The 16,504-nt window shown below is 43.0% G+C and overlaps 1 protein-coding gene across 2 annotated transcripts in view; it reads left to right on the top strand.

Moving 5' to 3' along the window:
• The window catches only part of LOC136146665 (uncharacterized), a 234,806-nt gene that overhangs the window by 179,106 nt on the left and 39,196 nt on the right, over positions 1 to 16,504 (top strand). For both annotated transcript variants that reach the window (XM_065905658.1, XM_065905657.1), the window contains exon 3: positions 7,690 to 7,769. In XM_065905658.1, the coding sequence (XP_065761730.1) occupies positions 7,690 to 7,769 (80 nt within the window). The remainder of the gene's footprint in view (positions 1 to 7,689; positions 7,770 to 16,504) is intronic.

Here is a 16,504-nt window from a genome sequence, read left to right on the forward strand (position 1 = left end):
CTCTGTTCCTCCTGTCTCCATTTTTTCCTTCTGGGATCAACAGACTAGCCAACATCTGTTCTGCTCTTGTTGATGGCAGAAGCTCAAGAAAGCAGGTAGAAAGAAATGAACAAGGCCTTTTAAGGCTTAGGCTTGGAACTGACACACAATTACCTTTTCCCTTTTATTGTTGGCCAAAGCAAGTCACAAGGCTAAGTCCAAAGTCAACATGTAAGGAAGTATTCTCTTCTGTGTGTTGGCCAAGACAAAAAAAAATATACTCATGGGGACTGGCAAATAATTGGAGCCAATAATTAAATTGTTTATAAGCTTCTATGGGTTGGCTGAATTCTAGGGTTCAGTTCACTTCAGTTGCTCAGTCGTGTCTGACTCTTTGTGACCCCATAGAGGCCTGTAGCATACCAGGCCTCCCTGTCCATCACCAACTCCTGGAGCTTGCTCAAACCCATGTCCATTGAGTCGGTGATGCCATCCAACCATCTCATCCTCTGTCATCCCCTTCTCCTCCCACCTTCAATCTTGCCCATCATCAGGGTCTTTTCCAATGAGTTTGTTCTTCGCATCACATGGCCAAAGTATTGGAGTTTCAACTTTAGCATCAGTGCTTCCAATGAATATCCAGGACTGATTTTCTTTAGGATTAATTGGTTTGATCTCCCTGCAGTCCAAGGGACTCTCAAGAGTCTTCTCCAACACCATAGTTCAAAAGCATCAATTCTTCAAGGCTCAGCCTTCTTATAATCCAACTCTCAGATCCATAAATGACTACTGGAAAAACCATAGCTTTGACTAGATAGCATTTGTTGGCAAAGTAATGTCTCTGCTTTTTAATATGCTGTCTAGGTTGGTCATAGCTTTTCTTCCAAGGAGCAAGCGTCTTTTAATTTCATGGCTGGAGTTAACATCCGCAGTTGATTTTGGAGCCCGAAATATGAAGTACCTCACTGTTTCTATTATTTCCTCATCTATTTGCCATGAAGTGATGGGACCGGATGCCATGATCTTAGTTTTCTGAATGTTGAGTTTTAAGCCAACTTTTTCTCTCTCCTCTTTCACTTTCAATAAGAGGTGATGAAAGTCCATTTAGTCCTCTTTTCTTTTTGCCATAAAAGTGGTATCATCTGTGTATTTGAGGTTATTGATATTTCTCTTGGCAGTTGTGATTTCAGCTTGTGCTTCATCCAGCCTGGCATTTCGCATGATGTACTCTACCTATAAGTCAAATAAGCAGGGTGACTATATTCAACCTTGATATACGCCTTTCCCAATTTCAACCAGTCTGTTGTTCCATGTTCGGTTCTAACTGTTGCTTCTTGAGCTGTATACAGATTTCTCAGGAGGCAGGTATGGTGATCTGGTATTCCCATCTCTTGAAGAATTTTCCAGTTTGTTGTGATCCACATAGTCAAAGGCTTTGGCATAGTCAATAAAGCAGAAGTAGATGTTTTTCTGGAACTCTTTTGCTTTTTCAGTGATCCAACAAATGTTGGCCATTTGATCCCTGGGAGTTCACGGTTCACATACTGTTGAAGCCTGACTTGGAGAATTTTGAGCATTACTTTGCTAGTGTGTGAGATGAGTGCAATTGTGTAGTAGTTTGAACATTCTTTGGCATTGCCTTTCTTTGGGTTTGGAATGAAGATTAACCTTTTCCAGTCCTGTGGCCACTACTGAGTTTTCCAAATTTGTTGGCATATTGAGTGCAGTGCTTTAACAGCATCATCTTTTAGGATTTGAAATAGCTCAACTTGAATTCCATCACCTCCACTAGCTTTGTTCATTGTGATGCTTCCTAAGGCTCACTTTGGTAGTCACCCCCCATATTTCAAAGCTGAAACCATTTAATCTCACAGTTAAGTCAAGTCCAACCCCTGCCAAGACCTAAGATCCTACAATTTCCTACCTCAAGTCAAGACTAGTTCCAGAATCTAGGCATCTTCTTTTCTCTTCCAAAGATTTGTTGACTTCACCTGCTTTTCTCAGTCTTCATCATCTCGACTGGCAATAGTGTCCTAACCAGCTCCCTTCTCCAAGTCCCCTGCAACCCCATCCACCAGAGGTGTTTCCCATCACCTCTGGGACAAAGTCATGGCTCACATGATGTAGATTCCATGTTCTGACAGCTTCTTCTCCAGCCTTGTCTCTCTTCTTTGCTGTTATGGTAATTATCCCCTGGGTCTTTGACTAGACAGTCCCCCTGGCAGAATCACGCTATCACTATTGCTCATCCTTTAAGATTCAGTTCAACTGTCATTATGAGTTTTCACATATTGCATAGCACATGTTCTGTAAGATATATATATATATATATATATATATATTTCTTTACCAGCTGAGCCACAAGGAAAGCCTATATATGTGTGTGGTGTAGTGTTAGCCTCTCAGTCATGTCTGACTCTTTGTGACCCCATGGACTGTAGCCCATTAGACTCCTCTGTCTATGGGATTCTCCAGGCAAGAATCCTGGAGTGGGTTGCCATTCCCTTCTCCAGAGTATATGTGTGTATGTATGCGTATATATGAGAATGTTCAAGGAATAATGGACTTGATTCTTTCTGATACATCATAAATGCATAGTTATTAAAATTTAAACTGTCCATCCACATACCCCTAAAGATTATCTTGTGTTCCCCCTATAAGTTTGCCTATGTCTTCAAAACAGTGAGGAAAGCCATCTGGCTGCTTAAAACCATAGAGTTGGAGGGGGCCCTGAGAAGCCAATCATTCTGTTTTTGGCAAGTTCATTGCTTAAATGGCATAATATTTAAGTTGTTAACATTTCTTGAGTGTTTCCTACATGCTGAACACTGTTCTACATGATTGACATGTATTCACTCATTTAATCCTCATAATAACCCTATGAGATGACAATGAAATCATCTCTACCATACAGAAAACAAGATAGAGCCTCGGAGTGGTTAAGTGACTTTCTCAAGATCACCAGCTAATGAGAGTGGACCTGTCTTCAAACTCAACCATATGGCTAGAATTCATGCTCTTAGCCTATCCATATGCTATCCCCTCTAGTCGAGTTTACTGCCTCTGGTATTCTATAGGTGAGACTGTCCTCAGCACCTAGACTTTGCTTCACTGCAGCCTGTTTTCCCTGGGGAAGGGAGGACTATATCTGATCAGAAAGCAGGCCAGAGACCTAGAAAAGGTAACCTTTGGAAATGGGCCACTCAGTAGTCTGTGATTCTCTCGTCTTGCTTTGAGAAGTTCTTTGTGGCAGAAGCCAAACTGGTATCACTGTGACAGAATCCCCAGCTGCTGGCCATTTCTGCTAGCCTGTGCATCTTTTTGTCTCCAGAGGTAGCCTGAACTTTCCAGCTCTAAGCAGGAAAGCTTTGAAACCAAGTCATCCAATTTCTGCCTGAAACTTACAAGTGCCACCCCTATTGAACACAGCAGTGCCTCAGCTTTTCTACAGAAGAAACTTCAGGACAGATGCTAGGGCTCCTGCTTCATGCTATCTATGCTTTACTTGCCCTAGCTTAAAAACAAAACAAAACAAAATCCTCGCTTGAGTCATTTCTGCATCTGATTGTTTGGGAGTTTTGTGGAACCTGTGCATGTCAATTAAGCAGCTCGTTCTTGTCACATGCCTGTCACATTCACTGGGAACCGGCGTGTCTCCACTTTTGAAATGACGCAGCCCAGATGCTATTGATCAGCTCGGCGTCTCTCAGAGAAACCCATGCTCAGCTATGTCCCTATGGGTGATAAACAGGATAGATGCCCTTATCCCCCGATAAAGTACTTGTTATCTACAAATGTATAACTCAGAAGGAATTACCACCAATATTCTTTTAATTGGAAATATCTTTCTTCTTCCTAAGTAGATACGTGCAAGCTTCCTTTCCTGCAGAAGCCATCCATAGAAACGGAGCATGTGTGTGAGAGACAGGCTGTTTAATCTTCCCCTGTAATCAGCTCCCGCGAGCCCAAATGCTGAGTCTGTAAAAGTAGCAAGCCCAGGCGCTCTCCTGCTAGACGCTGGCATGGCCCCGCCCCGCCCTTTCTTCCTGACTTTGGCAGTGGGACTCCTTGGAAAGCAAGCATTTCCCACCTTGAATGAGATTCTCCATCAGAATCAGACACCCTGGAAAAATAGAGCTTAGGCAACATGGCTTTTCTGATCCTATTATTGATAAGCTCTTAGAGCTCATCAATGAAATTAGAACTTGTTAATCCTGTACATTTCCCCCCCCCCCTTGATTTTTAATTACAGAAGAAAGAAGCAATGGATAACTTCTGGGGCTGCAGAGACACCAAGGCTGTCAAGAGAAAATTAAATTTACAGTCAGAGAGTTTTGTTTTCTCAAGTGTCCTTGTAAAATGCAAAAAAGGCTCCTGGCATCACCAAGGCAATTCAGCCGGTTTCCTAAACTGGCAGGGTTTTCCTCGAAGAAGCCCTCCTTCATTTGCCAAGAGAGTGTATTAATGACAAGGACTGGACCTAAAGGGAACTCATTCAGAAGAAAACTGCATTAAAAGAACATTAAGGGCGATGTTTTAAAGTCTGATTTAAACTCATGAAAGCAAGGAGATTTATTGTTGAAGCCAAATCGTCGAGCTGACGCGCCCTGCCTGGTAATGCATTCTGATTGGAGCACCGGGGATTGAATCCGCTCAGAAACATCACTCATCGGGGCCCGGCGATCCAGCTGGGCAAGAGGAGGACAGCCATGGGGGAAACAGGCTGGGGTGGCACGTTTCTGAAGGCAGATGGACTAACATCCCACGGGGGCCAGCCCACCAGGGAAGCAGGAAGAAGAGGAGGGTGCTGCCAGCTGAGATCAGCCTTGCTGACAGGAGCAGACAGCTTAGCAGCCTTTGAGCTTCCCATGGCTGCTGGGGGCAGGCAGGGTGGAGGCACCCCATGAAGAAGCTGGAAGCTTGGCGGGATGTCCCAAGCCCTGTCCTCTGAATGCTCAATGCCTCCTGTGATTCTCTTTGGCAACCCCTCCTGCAAGCAAGTAGATCCACAGCAGAATGGTCGCCCCTCTTACTCCAACCTCTTGCTCTGTTTCCCTTGACTGTACTAGGCTTTGGAGGAATACAGTGCAGATCTCTTACGTGTGCTGCAGACCTGGACGCTAGCCAAAAGGCCAGCCGCTTGCCATCTTGCCAGTCAGGGTCTGATTTCTAGATTGGAAGTGTTAGTACCTGTGCTGGAAAGGCACAGTGGAGTCTCCTGGAAAAAAAATCAAAGAAATCAAAGAAAACAGCCTCAAGCTTGTGTTCTTCCCTCCCCTCCTAGTGCAGGGGTGATGCCAGGGTACTTGTCACCTCTCCCGATGCCAACTTTTAGAGTTCAGCCTGCCATCACATCACAGTCTAGTCCATGTAGCAGCCACATTGCAGGACGGCTTGGTGCTTTTTCAACAAGGGCCTAGAACTGATTCTGTTTCAGGCTTTTCCAGCATCCCTGTGCCTGGACAGATATGCATCCCCCAGTGTCTAAATCACGTGGAGTCCTTACTGTGTATGGATATAGCCTTGTCTTTTTAAGTGATGGGATCTGAACAGCCAAGGGACTGTAGGGGTGGATATGAAGTCCTCTGCCACAATTAGAGGACCAAAGGGTGTCACCCGGGGAGAGACATGAAAGCCTTTGGTGAAGGCAAAACTGGGGTCTGAGATGAGGAAAGCCCATTGGAGTCAGGGTGCAAATGTGTCTCAGTGACAGCATGAGTGGACAGTCCGTTATCCAGATTATTAGCAAGGGTTGTGTGATCCTCTCATCAAGTGTCCATTCATCTGTGTGTTAAATGCTTCACAGTATCAGGATGAAGCTGTGTAAACAAATACAGTGAATGTGACAAATACAATAGAGGAAGGTACAATTTCTAGTCACAAGCAACTGGGAAGAGAGGGTCGGGGAGGGCTTCCCGGAGGTGATGGCTACTGAGTTGGATCTTGAAAGGGAAATAGATATTTGCTAAGACAGTAAAGGGTGGTGATTTGGGGTGGGGTGAGGTGAAGCCCAGAGCAGGGCCTGGGTGGCCAGTTTCCTCTGGAGAGGAGGGAGCTGTAAAAGCAGAGACTGGAAATGTCCTCAGAAGCATGACTGCAGGGGTTCTCTGTATCTTGCTAAGAAATATTAACTCTCCCATGCCGTCAGCGGGCTTCCCTGGTGGCTCAGTGGTAAAAAATCTGCTTGCAATGCTGGAGACCCGGTTCGATATCTCGGTTGGGAAGATCCCCTGGAGAAAGGCGGGGCAAACCACTCCAGTGTTCTTGCCTGGAGAATCCCATGGATAAAGGAGCCTGGTGAGCTATAGTCCATGGGATCGCAAAGAGTTGGACATGACCGAGTAACTAAACCGCAGGAGTAACATGCAGCCAATAGGAAGCAATTGAATATATTTTAGATAGCTTGTGAATTTTTCTTGTTTGAGGAAGCTAAAACCCCAAAACTGACCATGTTGCTATCCTATTTGCAATATTAAGAGAGAGTGGAGGAGGACCCACATTGTTTTGAAGCGAGGCTGAAAGCTGTGAACTTCCTCCCCAGAAAACTGCTTCTGTGGTCACAATTTTGCATATAATTTCATAGTTTTCATGGCCCCCCTAAAGCCCACCCATAAACCGTAACTTATACGCCCTCACTCTAAAGGTATCTGTGGGAAGTAATTTGTTCCCTAGGGAGAATTTCATAGTTCTTAGGGGATGTGTGCTGCAGTATTTAACAAAGATATGTCACAGCGCCTATAACTTTCAGATGGTTTAACAACAAATTTTCAAAAGTGTGTGTGTATGTTTTGTGGGGAGAGAGAAGGAAGCTGAAGCAACTGAGGCAAAAAGTTAACAATTGATGAATCTAGGGGAAGAGTATATTGATGTTCATCCCAATTTCTTTCAACTTTTCTATACATTGGAAATTTTTAAAAATAAAAGCAAAGAGAAATAAAATCCTTGCTCGAGGCAGAAGTAGCAGGAATGAATATCAAGTGATGGATTTTATTCATTTATATTTCTTCACTATATACTATCTGAATACCTACTATAGCTGTTCAATATTTAGTTGGAACAATCAATAGGAATTAGTGCCTGATGGGAGGTGGAGGGGTGGGGAGATGATGGAGGAGACACAGTGATGGAGTTTGAGTGGTCACCATAAATGACTGGAGCTCAATTCACAAAGAGACCACGAGGCTGAAGGGCAGTGGGCCAGAGGAGGGGCGATGAGTCCGATTCTGTGGGTGGCATTTTGAAAGGCATGTTAATGAACTTGAATGAGTTTGAGAGAGAGCCACCAGAAGTAAGGGGAACTAAGACAGTGGTACATGAGAAACGGTGTGGGCCAAGGACGGGAAGACACGTGGGAAGAAATGAAAGTGAGGGAGAAGTCTGCAAATTATCTGCAGATATGAAAAAATTCAGGAAAAGTTGTAGGCTTGATTTATGTGGCCTAAGAGGGCTACCCTTGGAAGATGACTGAGAGTTACAGACATAGACTGGGTCTAGGGTGTGGAGGGAGCTTCGTCTTCACTGCGCTGTTGGACGGCTCTGCAAGAGGCTATGTGTCAGGTACAAGGGATGGCTGGAGTCAAAGCTGATCAAGGCAGGGCCTCGACTTGGAGTGGCACAGGCAGTGTGGGATGAAAGAAGAGTTTCACTGCTTGACACAGACCTTCACAGTCTTATAAAACTTATAACTGGCTATTCAATGTCTCCATCCAGGCACTCAGGATGACTGAAATCACAACACACACAAAATTCACGAGAATTATGGTGGAAAATAGAAATTCTAGCTGTCCTAGGTAAGTAGCTATTTCCACAATTTCATGGTCCCTCCCCAACCAGTTCCTTGCACCACCACGACATACACATAGAGCTAAAATGAGTACGGGCCTTCTGGAGTGACATTTGAACATAAAAGAAAGGTAGGAGTCTTCTTAGAGGGAATAGGAGGAAGAAGTTCCAGGTGAATGAAGTAGCAGAACGGAAGCTAAACCATGTGTCATCCTCCCCCGTCTTCTTTCAGGGAAATGGGTTAGAGAATTGAAGGGAAACCTGGAATATGGAACCCTAGTTTATTCTAAGGTCTTGTCTGCTGTGTCCTGTCCTATCCTATTCCAGGACTAACTTATTTATCTCCCTGGTCTGAAGGCTTCACTGCTGGTCAGGGGCCTAAGGTAAAGCCCACGGGTTCCCTTCTGGAGGTGTCTGAACTCAAGTGCCTGCAGGATTTGGTAGAAGCCCCCAAAGTTATTTTGCTTTCAGTATGTTTCCTCTCTGTCCCCCAACTAAGCACAGAAAGAATTGTGTAAATTGTGTCCCTATGACCCTTCCCCCAAACTGCTCTGGCTGGTTCCCTCCCTTCCCAAAGGAAGATATGGATATGGCCTTTAAGAGTTCTCAGGAGACAGCTGCCAGATCATCACCATCCACCCCTCCTCCACATCTCCAAGGCTAGCATGTATGGAGCATTTTCTCTGTGCCAAGCGTCTTGTGGGCTCTTTACATGCATTTCATCCTCATCGCAGCTCTATGAGGAAGATGCAATTAACCCCTTTCTACAGAAGAAAAACAGAAGCTTAGAGCATGTAAATAACTTGTCCAAGGTCACTGGATCAGGATGTGAGAGGGCAAATAGTGGGATCCACATAGGGTTGACTCCAGAACCCAAGCTCTTAAAAATCCACAAGCCAGCTACGCTGTTTCCTTCTAGAGGCTTCGGTGGATTCTGAAAATGATAGTCAACACTGAAACAGTGATACCGTTTTCAGGCTTTGTTCTAAGGACTTTACATATATCAATTCCATTAACTTCAAAACAACCTTATGAGGTCAACACTGTTGTCAACTGACATAAACAGATTGAGGCACAAAGAGGTTAAGTAAGTCGCCCAAGGTCAGAACTTTATCTCGTGGTCAGCTCTTATACCTGTGTCGCTATGGCACTGTATTTAAAAAGAAAAGCAGGCAGAGTGTGCATGTGTGAGTTGCAGAGAAGCATCTTTTCAGGGATGACACACCCAGCCCGTACTCGGGGTGCCTCACTGTCCCGACACCGCACTCACCAGCCAGAGACTATCGGAATGACGGTCATGCACACATCCCTTCCCAGTCATCCTTGTCCCCGGAATCCCACACACTGTGAGAGAAGAATCAGGAATGTTTCCTGAGCTAGAGGGAGGGCTTAATTTTCAAGTGTTAATAATGTGAAACTCAGGAGAAACATGCTCATACTGTGAAAATCTTATAAGATATTAAGTTTTTTTTTTTTTAATTAGCATATTCACTCTCAATGTTAGAAAGGAAAAAGATCCTTGCTGCTGGCATTTATTCATAGTTTGCTTATCTCAGCCTCCATGCAAAGCATTTGGGTACCTTTTATTCCCCTGCCATCAAAAAAAACAGAATCACTAATTTGTCTATGAAGAAAGGAAAAAAAGAGAAGGATAGGTAGGAGGGAGGGGATAGACAAAGAAAACCTTTCTTCTTAGATTGATCTAGCAGAGCATGGGGATAGGAACATAATCTGAACATCTAAATCCGCCTGGTCTTACTGACTCCCATTTGTGAAGTGGTTATTTTTGCCTTCATTGGAAATATTTTGATTTACCATTTTCATTATGTGTAACCTTCCTTACATCTAAGAGTGGTTTGTCCCAGGGTGACATTCGGAATTTATTTACGATCGGCTTGGCCAGGGCCCCAACCAGTCGGAGCAGGCACTCCCTCCTCCGTGGTGCCTGTGAAAGTGAACCCAACCTCGGACCTCACACATCATTGATCCAGAGCTTTAAAATAAGACCCATGGGAAAATAATAGAGCACCGTATCACCCTTCCCAGATTGTTTCCCCTAGGATTTAAATAATCTAAAACCTAGCCAAGAATCAGGACAGCTCAGCAAAGAGATAACTGAGCAACTTGATGGATCGAGAAGAAGGTCTCGGTATCACAGCTCACACTCTCTGCTCGCAGGAGACTTCTGACAAGGGGTTCTGTGCCAGTGGTTTTGATTTTGAAACCACTTTTAATGTTCACTTTGTCCTCATCAATCAGTAGACTGGAAGCTGGAAGGGGAAACTACAGGGGAAAGGATTAGTGCTGGAGACAGTACACATCGATGACAGCAAAGAGAGATAAGGAGACAAAGAGCAGGGGGGCGATCCCCAAGAAACAGATGTAGTAACTCTAAAGACTCGAGTCTGGGGTTATTTAGTGCAGGGCAAATAGCCCTGTACGGCCCGAGCAATATCCCCAGAGAGCAGAGAATCATCACAATTATACATGGTGATGACTCTGGCCATCAAGAAAAGATGAATTTATGTTCCGGATGAAAAAAGGCAGATGAATGCAATAACAGGAAAGATTTATAATATATACAAATATTAAAACTCTTAAAAAATCTAATCCTTAAAAGAATAGCTTGCTATGTCAAAATGTGTCTTAGGGTATGAAACTTTGTTTAATGTTTCTTTGTTTACTTTATGTTTGCTCTTATATATACTTAAGAATAGATTATTCCATAGAATAAAGGAAATGACATTATCTTTGAGAATGTTGATGACTGGGTTTTACAAAGAATTTAATAATCATGAGGTAATAGGAGAGGAGAAATTGTCTTTTCCATAATTCCATGAAGACTAGAACAATCCTTTGGTTGGGTTGAGCTGTTTTGCATCCTAAAAGTGGTGGGAGAAGATGGTTGAAGGACTGGGCTACACCTCCTAGGACCAGGCCTTGCGGGGGTGTGAGTTCCATGTTGCAAGAAGCCTCCCTTGTTGGAAGAGAGTGGGGCAAGCAGGAAGAACCTACAGAATGATATAAAGCTAAGAGGGTCAGAATCCAACCTCTTCTCAGATATGAATCTAATCAACTTACCAGATTCTCAGTGTCTCTGAGGGAGGATGGTTTTTTGTGTGTGTGTGTGTTTTTTTTTAATGTGTGAAAAACAGCTAAGGAGCTGTTTTTTCTGTGTACTAGCTGGCTGCACATTAAATTAACCTTGGGCTCTTGGATTTAGAAGTAGTGGAAGAAAGCAAGCGGAAGTAGGGTCACGAACTTGAAGGAACTGTACGGAGGACTGATGGGTTCAGACTTTGAGGATTTGGACCAATTTACCCACATCTCTGAAGACCAGGGGAGCCCACTGGAAATCTCGATCTCTGTCTTTGTCTCTCCCTCTCTCACATATGCATGTTGCATGTACCTATGTATATTTTTTAACAATAATAGTTGTCGAATACCTATTGAGGATAGGTGCTATGCTAAATGCTTTTTACATTAGTGATTTCATTCAACTTTCATGAGGTAAGAATTATTACTGTGAAGAGATTGATGCTCAGAGAGGTTAATTAGCTTGCCCAAAGTCAAAGTCACACAGCCAAGAATAGTTACTATAAAACACATTCTTCCTTCTAAGCCCCAAGCAGATTTTAATGCACCAGGAAAAGCTGCTCCTCTTTATTTCCAAACCCACATTCCCTCAAATACTCAGGGTGTCTGTCTTCTGGGTGTCAAGTTACTAAACCTTGACAACAATGAAGAATTTTAATGTTCCAAGATTTCAATAGATCTGGAGTTTATGTGGGAAATTGAAGACACGGATTTACTGTGGGACTGGGAAGACAGCCATATCTTGTAGATTTAAGGCATTTGCTGTGTATACATGTTAGGAGTGGTTTTCTTCTGCTACCACCACTGCCAGAGATAAAGCATGAATGATATTGAGTTCATGGGACTGATATCCATCAGCGGCAGAATATATTCCAGCCTCATAGGAATAAATACAAGCATGTACTGATAATTATGCCTTGATACATGGAAGAGGTTATAAAAAACTCTCAATTTGTCTAGTGCACTGTGAATAACAATGCTGTCCATGTGTTCATAAGGCAAAGCATTTAAAGTTCTATTGTTATTTTCACAAAAAACAACTTTGGGCAAAGCATGTTTTCAATACTAAGCTGGAATGTGGAGTTTATCTCACAGTGCTATGCTGCCTTTTCTAACTGGCATAAATTCCTGGTATTTAAATGCATCAGAGACACTCTACCTTCACTTTGAAATGAGAGAGTCTTACGGAATGTCAAACAGAGCCCTTGTTTCCTGACTTCTGACCCAGCTCAGGTTTGGGTTTGGTTTTTTTTTTTTTGTACCTCTTTACATGACTCAGACAGGCTCTTGGAGGCCTAGAGATAAAAGGCCTATTAGAAGTGCAAAATATGACTATTATTACCTCCTTTAATAAGGCTTCTTGCCAATTTTTCAAATGACTAGAATCTGTTTGCTAATTATTACTCCACAGTTTCTGCATTCATTTTCTTCCCCTGAAGGAGCCTGATCCCAATGAAGATGAAGCAAAGTGCTAAAAAGCGTGTTTACTGCCATCTATGGGATGTAGCAGGACTACCATGGCATGGATCCTTTCCCAGGGAACTCTCGGTTATTACTTTGTTTCAAAACCACGGGGAAATGTTCAGCAACTGTAAGCACAGGCATTGCACGGAGCCCCAACATGCAAACACCAGTGAAAAATCATGTGTTTACAGTTTCCCAGCAATATAAGTTCATATTGCTGCTTTAGAGAGTGAGATGGTATGTTTTCCTCTATTTGAGGCAATGATATTTATGTGTACAGTAATATATGGGCTCTACTCGTGACTAAGACTTCTAACCTGTGATTACCCTCAAATGTTCTAGAGAATGTTAGAACTAGGAATTCATTTGCTGGATGATTCTGAATATTCTGAAGAAGACCAGGAACCAGGAAATAATAAAGACTCCTGAATGACCAAAACAGATGTAAACTGTATGTGCTATGGCCTATGAACTCAACTTAAGAATCAGGCCTCCCAGGTTATTATAACAAATTCTATTGTTTGAGTGTCAGAAAGTCTCATTATCAGAGGTGGTAAATCACAAGATAGCGCAAGGGTTTTGAAAGACAGACATTTGAGGAAAGCAAATGTGATAGCTCATATCCTAAAGCCTAGGGAGGGAAGAGAAAACTAAAACCAAAACCAAAAACAGATATAAGAGTTCAAGAGAACAAAATCACAGTATAGTTTAGCAATCACTGTTCATGTTAATGATTCAATTCTCAAATAGGGGTTAAACTTCCTGAGGTCTATTAAGTCATTAACATGACAGACTCAAAGGACATGTCTACACAATTCATAGAAAGAGAAATACAAATGGTTCTTAAAATAGGAAAAGATACAACTTCATTCAGAACAAGGAGGCTTTCAAATTAAAAGTAAATGATTTAAGGACAAGCCACTGACTCAGAGAAAATATTTGCAAAACTAATATCAGATAAAGGACTTGTACCCACGGTATACCAAAAATTCTTAAAATCCACCAAATAAGAAAAGAAACAAACTAATTAAAAAGTAGGCATAACTACTGTAGAATTTTATATAAATAGAACCCTGCTGTATATGTTCCCCCTTGTGTCTGCATTATCTTGCTCATTGTTTGTGGTATTTATCTATGTAGTTGAATGTATCATAGTTTGTTCCTTTGTGAATTTTTCCATTTACATACTCATCAATTTAGGGACACTTTGGTTTTCTTCAGTTTGGGAATAAGAATGCTATAGACATCAAAACAATTAAAAAATAAAAGGTAGGCATAAGATCTGAACAGACATTCAAGCCAAACCATATTAGAAGAGACAAGGATACTTTATAAGAGCCACATTCTACAATATAATTTTTTTTAAGTAACTAAGTTTATATTCTTTATTAACCAACTGACAAAACTTCAGAAGAAAAGTTTGGTCACATATTGTGCTAATGAAGGTGTGGAGAAACAAATTGCTCATACAGCGATGGCAAGAGAAAAAACATGATGTGTACTCTGTGAAGGGCAGTGTAACAATAGTCATCAAAATTACAAATGCATGTATCCTTTATTAGACCTGGTGACTGTTTTCTGGGAATTTCACCTACAGATATCCTCAGACATGTACAATAATGGAGTAAATAAGGAGATTGTAACTGCAGCAATTTTTTTATAATAGCAAAAGATCGGAACAATTAGATGCCTATCAGTAGGGAACAGCTTAAATAAATAATGCCGCACCCCACAATGAAACAGGATGCTGCCATTGTATAGAATGAGGAACTCTTATGTACTGATGAAGAGTGATGATCAAGATAGGAGATTTTAAAAAGCAAGGTGCACTGCTGTGTCCTAGCGTGTCACCTTTTGTGGAAAAAAGAAAATGTGTCTGTACATATAGAATATCTGCAGAAGGAGATACCCCATAAGCCGGTAGCATCCGTCAGGGATGGGGAAGTGGGAGGCTGGGGCGCTGGGGCAGGAGGGAGACTTAATTATCAGTCTCTACTCTTGTTTCTATCCTGAAAAAAAGGTGATATAAAATAATTTAAAAATAAAGAAGGCAATAGGGTATATAATACGTTTGGGGATGCTTCCATTTACCCTTTTTTAAAACGTTGATCTTTAAAGTGTTGGTTAGCTCTAGTTATCTGGACAATTTAATTATGTAGAACACCTCATTTCCTGACGATGCTGGATGAATAAGGCAGCACTCTGGTTTGCTGACTTATGCACAATTACAAAGTTAACATTATCATCATAGCACAAAAGAGATTGGAATTTAGAACAAAGGCTGTGATACTTTTTAACAAGACATGAAGGCAGAAGGAGAATGGATGAAGTGGAGAGAGTCTGTAACCCTCACACTGATTGAGGGATGAAGGCCTAATGAACAAAATCTATGAGCCTCTGTGAAGTGCGGTACTTCTGCATGTAATAGGCCAGGCTTCTGTTCCCAAAACAGCAAAGGCAGTTGCTGCCTTTGTAAGAGACGCTTTGTTAGCCGCCAGCGTTGACAGGGAGAGTAGCGTTTGGCGCTTACAGGTGCTTTGGAGGGACTGCAAAGAAGGCAAGGGCATAATTTCTGGCCCCGGGAGAAGCCTGGCCCCGTCTACCGGACACGGCTCAGGACTCGGGAATGCAAGCAAAGCATACTCATCACATATAAACACAAGCAACGTCCTTGAAAGAATAGGGCAGAAGTTGACCATCAGGCTGATACAGTTGCAGAAATCGGCTTCACCATGTTAAAGATCATATGGAAACTCAGGTTTCTTTCTTCAGCTATCTTGACAAGTTGGAAAATCTAATGATACAGAGCCTGATTTTCTTGCATGTTAACACCCACCGGAGCTGAGCAGGGACTGTCCTCTTTATATGGGACATAAGCTTTATGTGGGACAGTTCACCATGGTCCCCAGTGCTCCCTGGTACCCTACACTTGGTCTGTTCCTCTCAGCTGCTTGCCTGGTCTCTGCAGGCATTGCAATTTGCAAGTCCTGGTCCAGAATCAGGAAGAGTTAGTTTGGGAAAGTGTCTCAGGCATAGGAGATTCTTGAACAGACTGAAAAACAAGAGAGAGTGGCCTGGTGGATTGGGCGTGCGAAATATTTTAGAAGGAAGCTTCCTAGAAGACCAGACTGTTTCCTCTTGACCAAAAATTGGGCCAATCACAAGGTGTCTGTGCTTTAGAAAAATCCAGATGGTGTTGGCTGAGCAAGGTCTTCCCTCCTACTCTGCTAGGAGCACTTTAGTGGACAAGACAGTTTTCTGTCACGAGCAGCTTACAGCCTACTCATGGAGGTGACCAGTCCACTGGAAAACACACTGCTACTTGTAGATTATAGTGAAAGGAATGGACAGAGTATTGTTGTCATAGAGAATTACAATGAAAGTGTCAGGGAGGGAACATGGAAGCTGAAGAAGGAATGTGATCAAGAAGATGTGAGGTGGAGGGAACAGCATGTGCAAAGGCCCTGTGGCGGGAGAACCTGGAGTATTCCCAAGACTGGAGGAGCACCCAGCATGTCCAGAGCACAGTGAGGAAAGAGGAAAGTGGCATGAGATGATGCTGGAGGAGGAGGACCCTCTGAGTGAAGGTTAGAGCTACAGTCCACCATGAGAGGAAGCTGTGAGGAGTTTTAAGGATACGAATGACTTGAATCTATTTACACATCAAAGTTACTTAAGAGATCAGCCTGGGAAAAGCAATGCAAGGCCACACAAAAGGAAGACAGGAGGCAGTGTACCATGATGAACAGAGGCACCTGGTGTTGGCTCATGTGCCCTTTCAGCCGCCCACGGTTGGCACCAGGGCCCTCAGCAGCCCCTCCTGGTGGGACAGAGGTCCACCCCACTACTTTCTTTTGGGTATTTCTTTTTTTTTTTTTTTTTTCCATCTCTACCCTTGGTGCTCATGTTTTAAAATTTCCCTAGAACAGAATATGAAGGGAATAGTGATTCCCATTGTCTCTTCCTCCCTCCCTGGCAAGCTACCCCCCCCCCATGCCAAGCACACATATGCACACACCTGCAAATGTACGCACACGGTGGTCTTCGGGCACCTCAGGATGGCAGTGCAGGTGGAAGGGCTTTGCTTGGCTGGAGCGAGGCGGGCCAACCTGAGCTGGGCAGGAATGGACAGCAGTTAGGTAAAGCAGGGCTAATTGGTAGTGGGCCTTGAAGTCCGAGACAC

Source organism: Muntiacus reevesi, chromosome 14 (genome assembly GCF_963930625.1).
Source record: "Muntiacus reevesi chromosome 14, mMunRee1.1, whole genome shotgun sequence".
Lineage (NCBI taxonomy): Eukaryota > Metazoa > Chordata > Mammalia > Artiodactyla > Cervidae > Muntiacus > Muntiacus reevesi.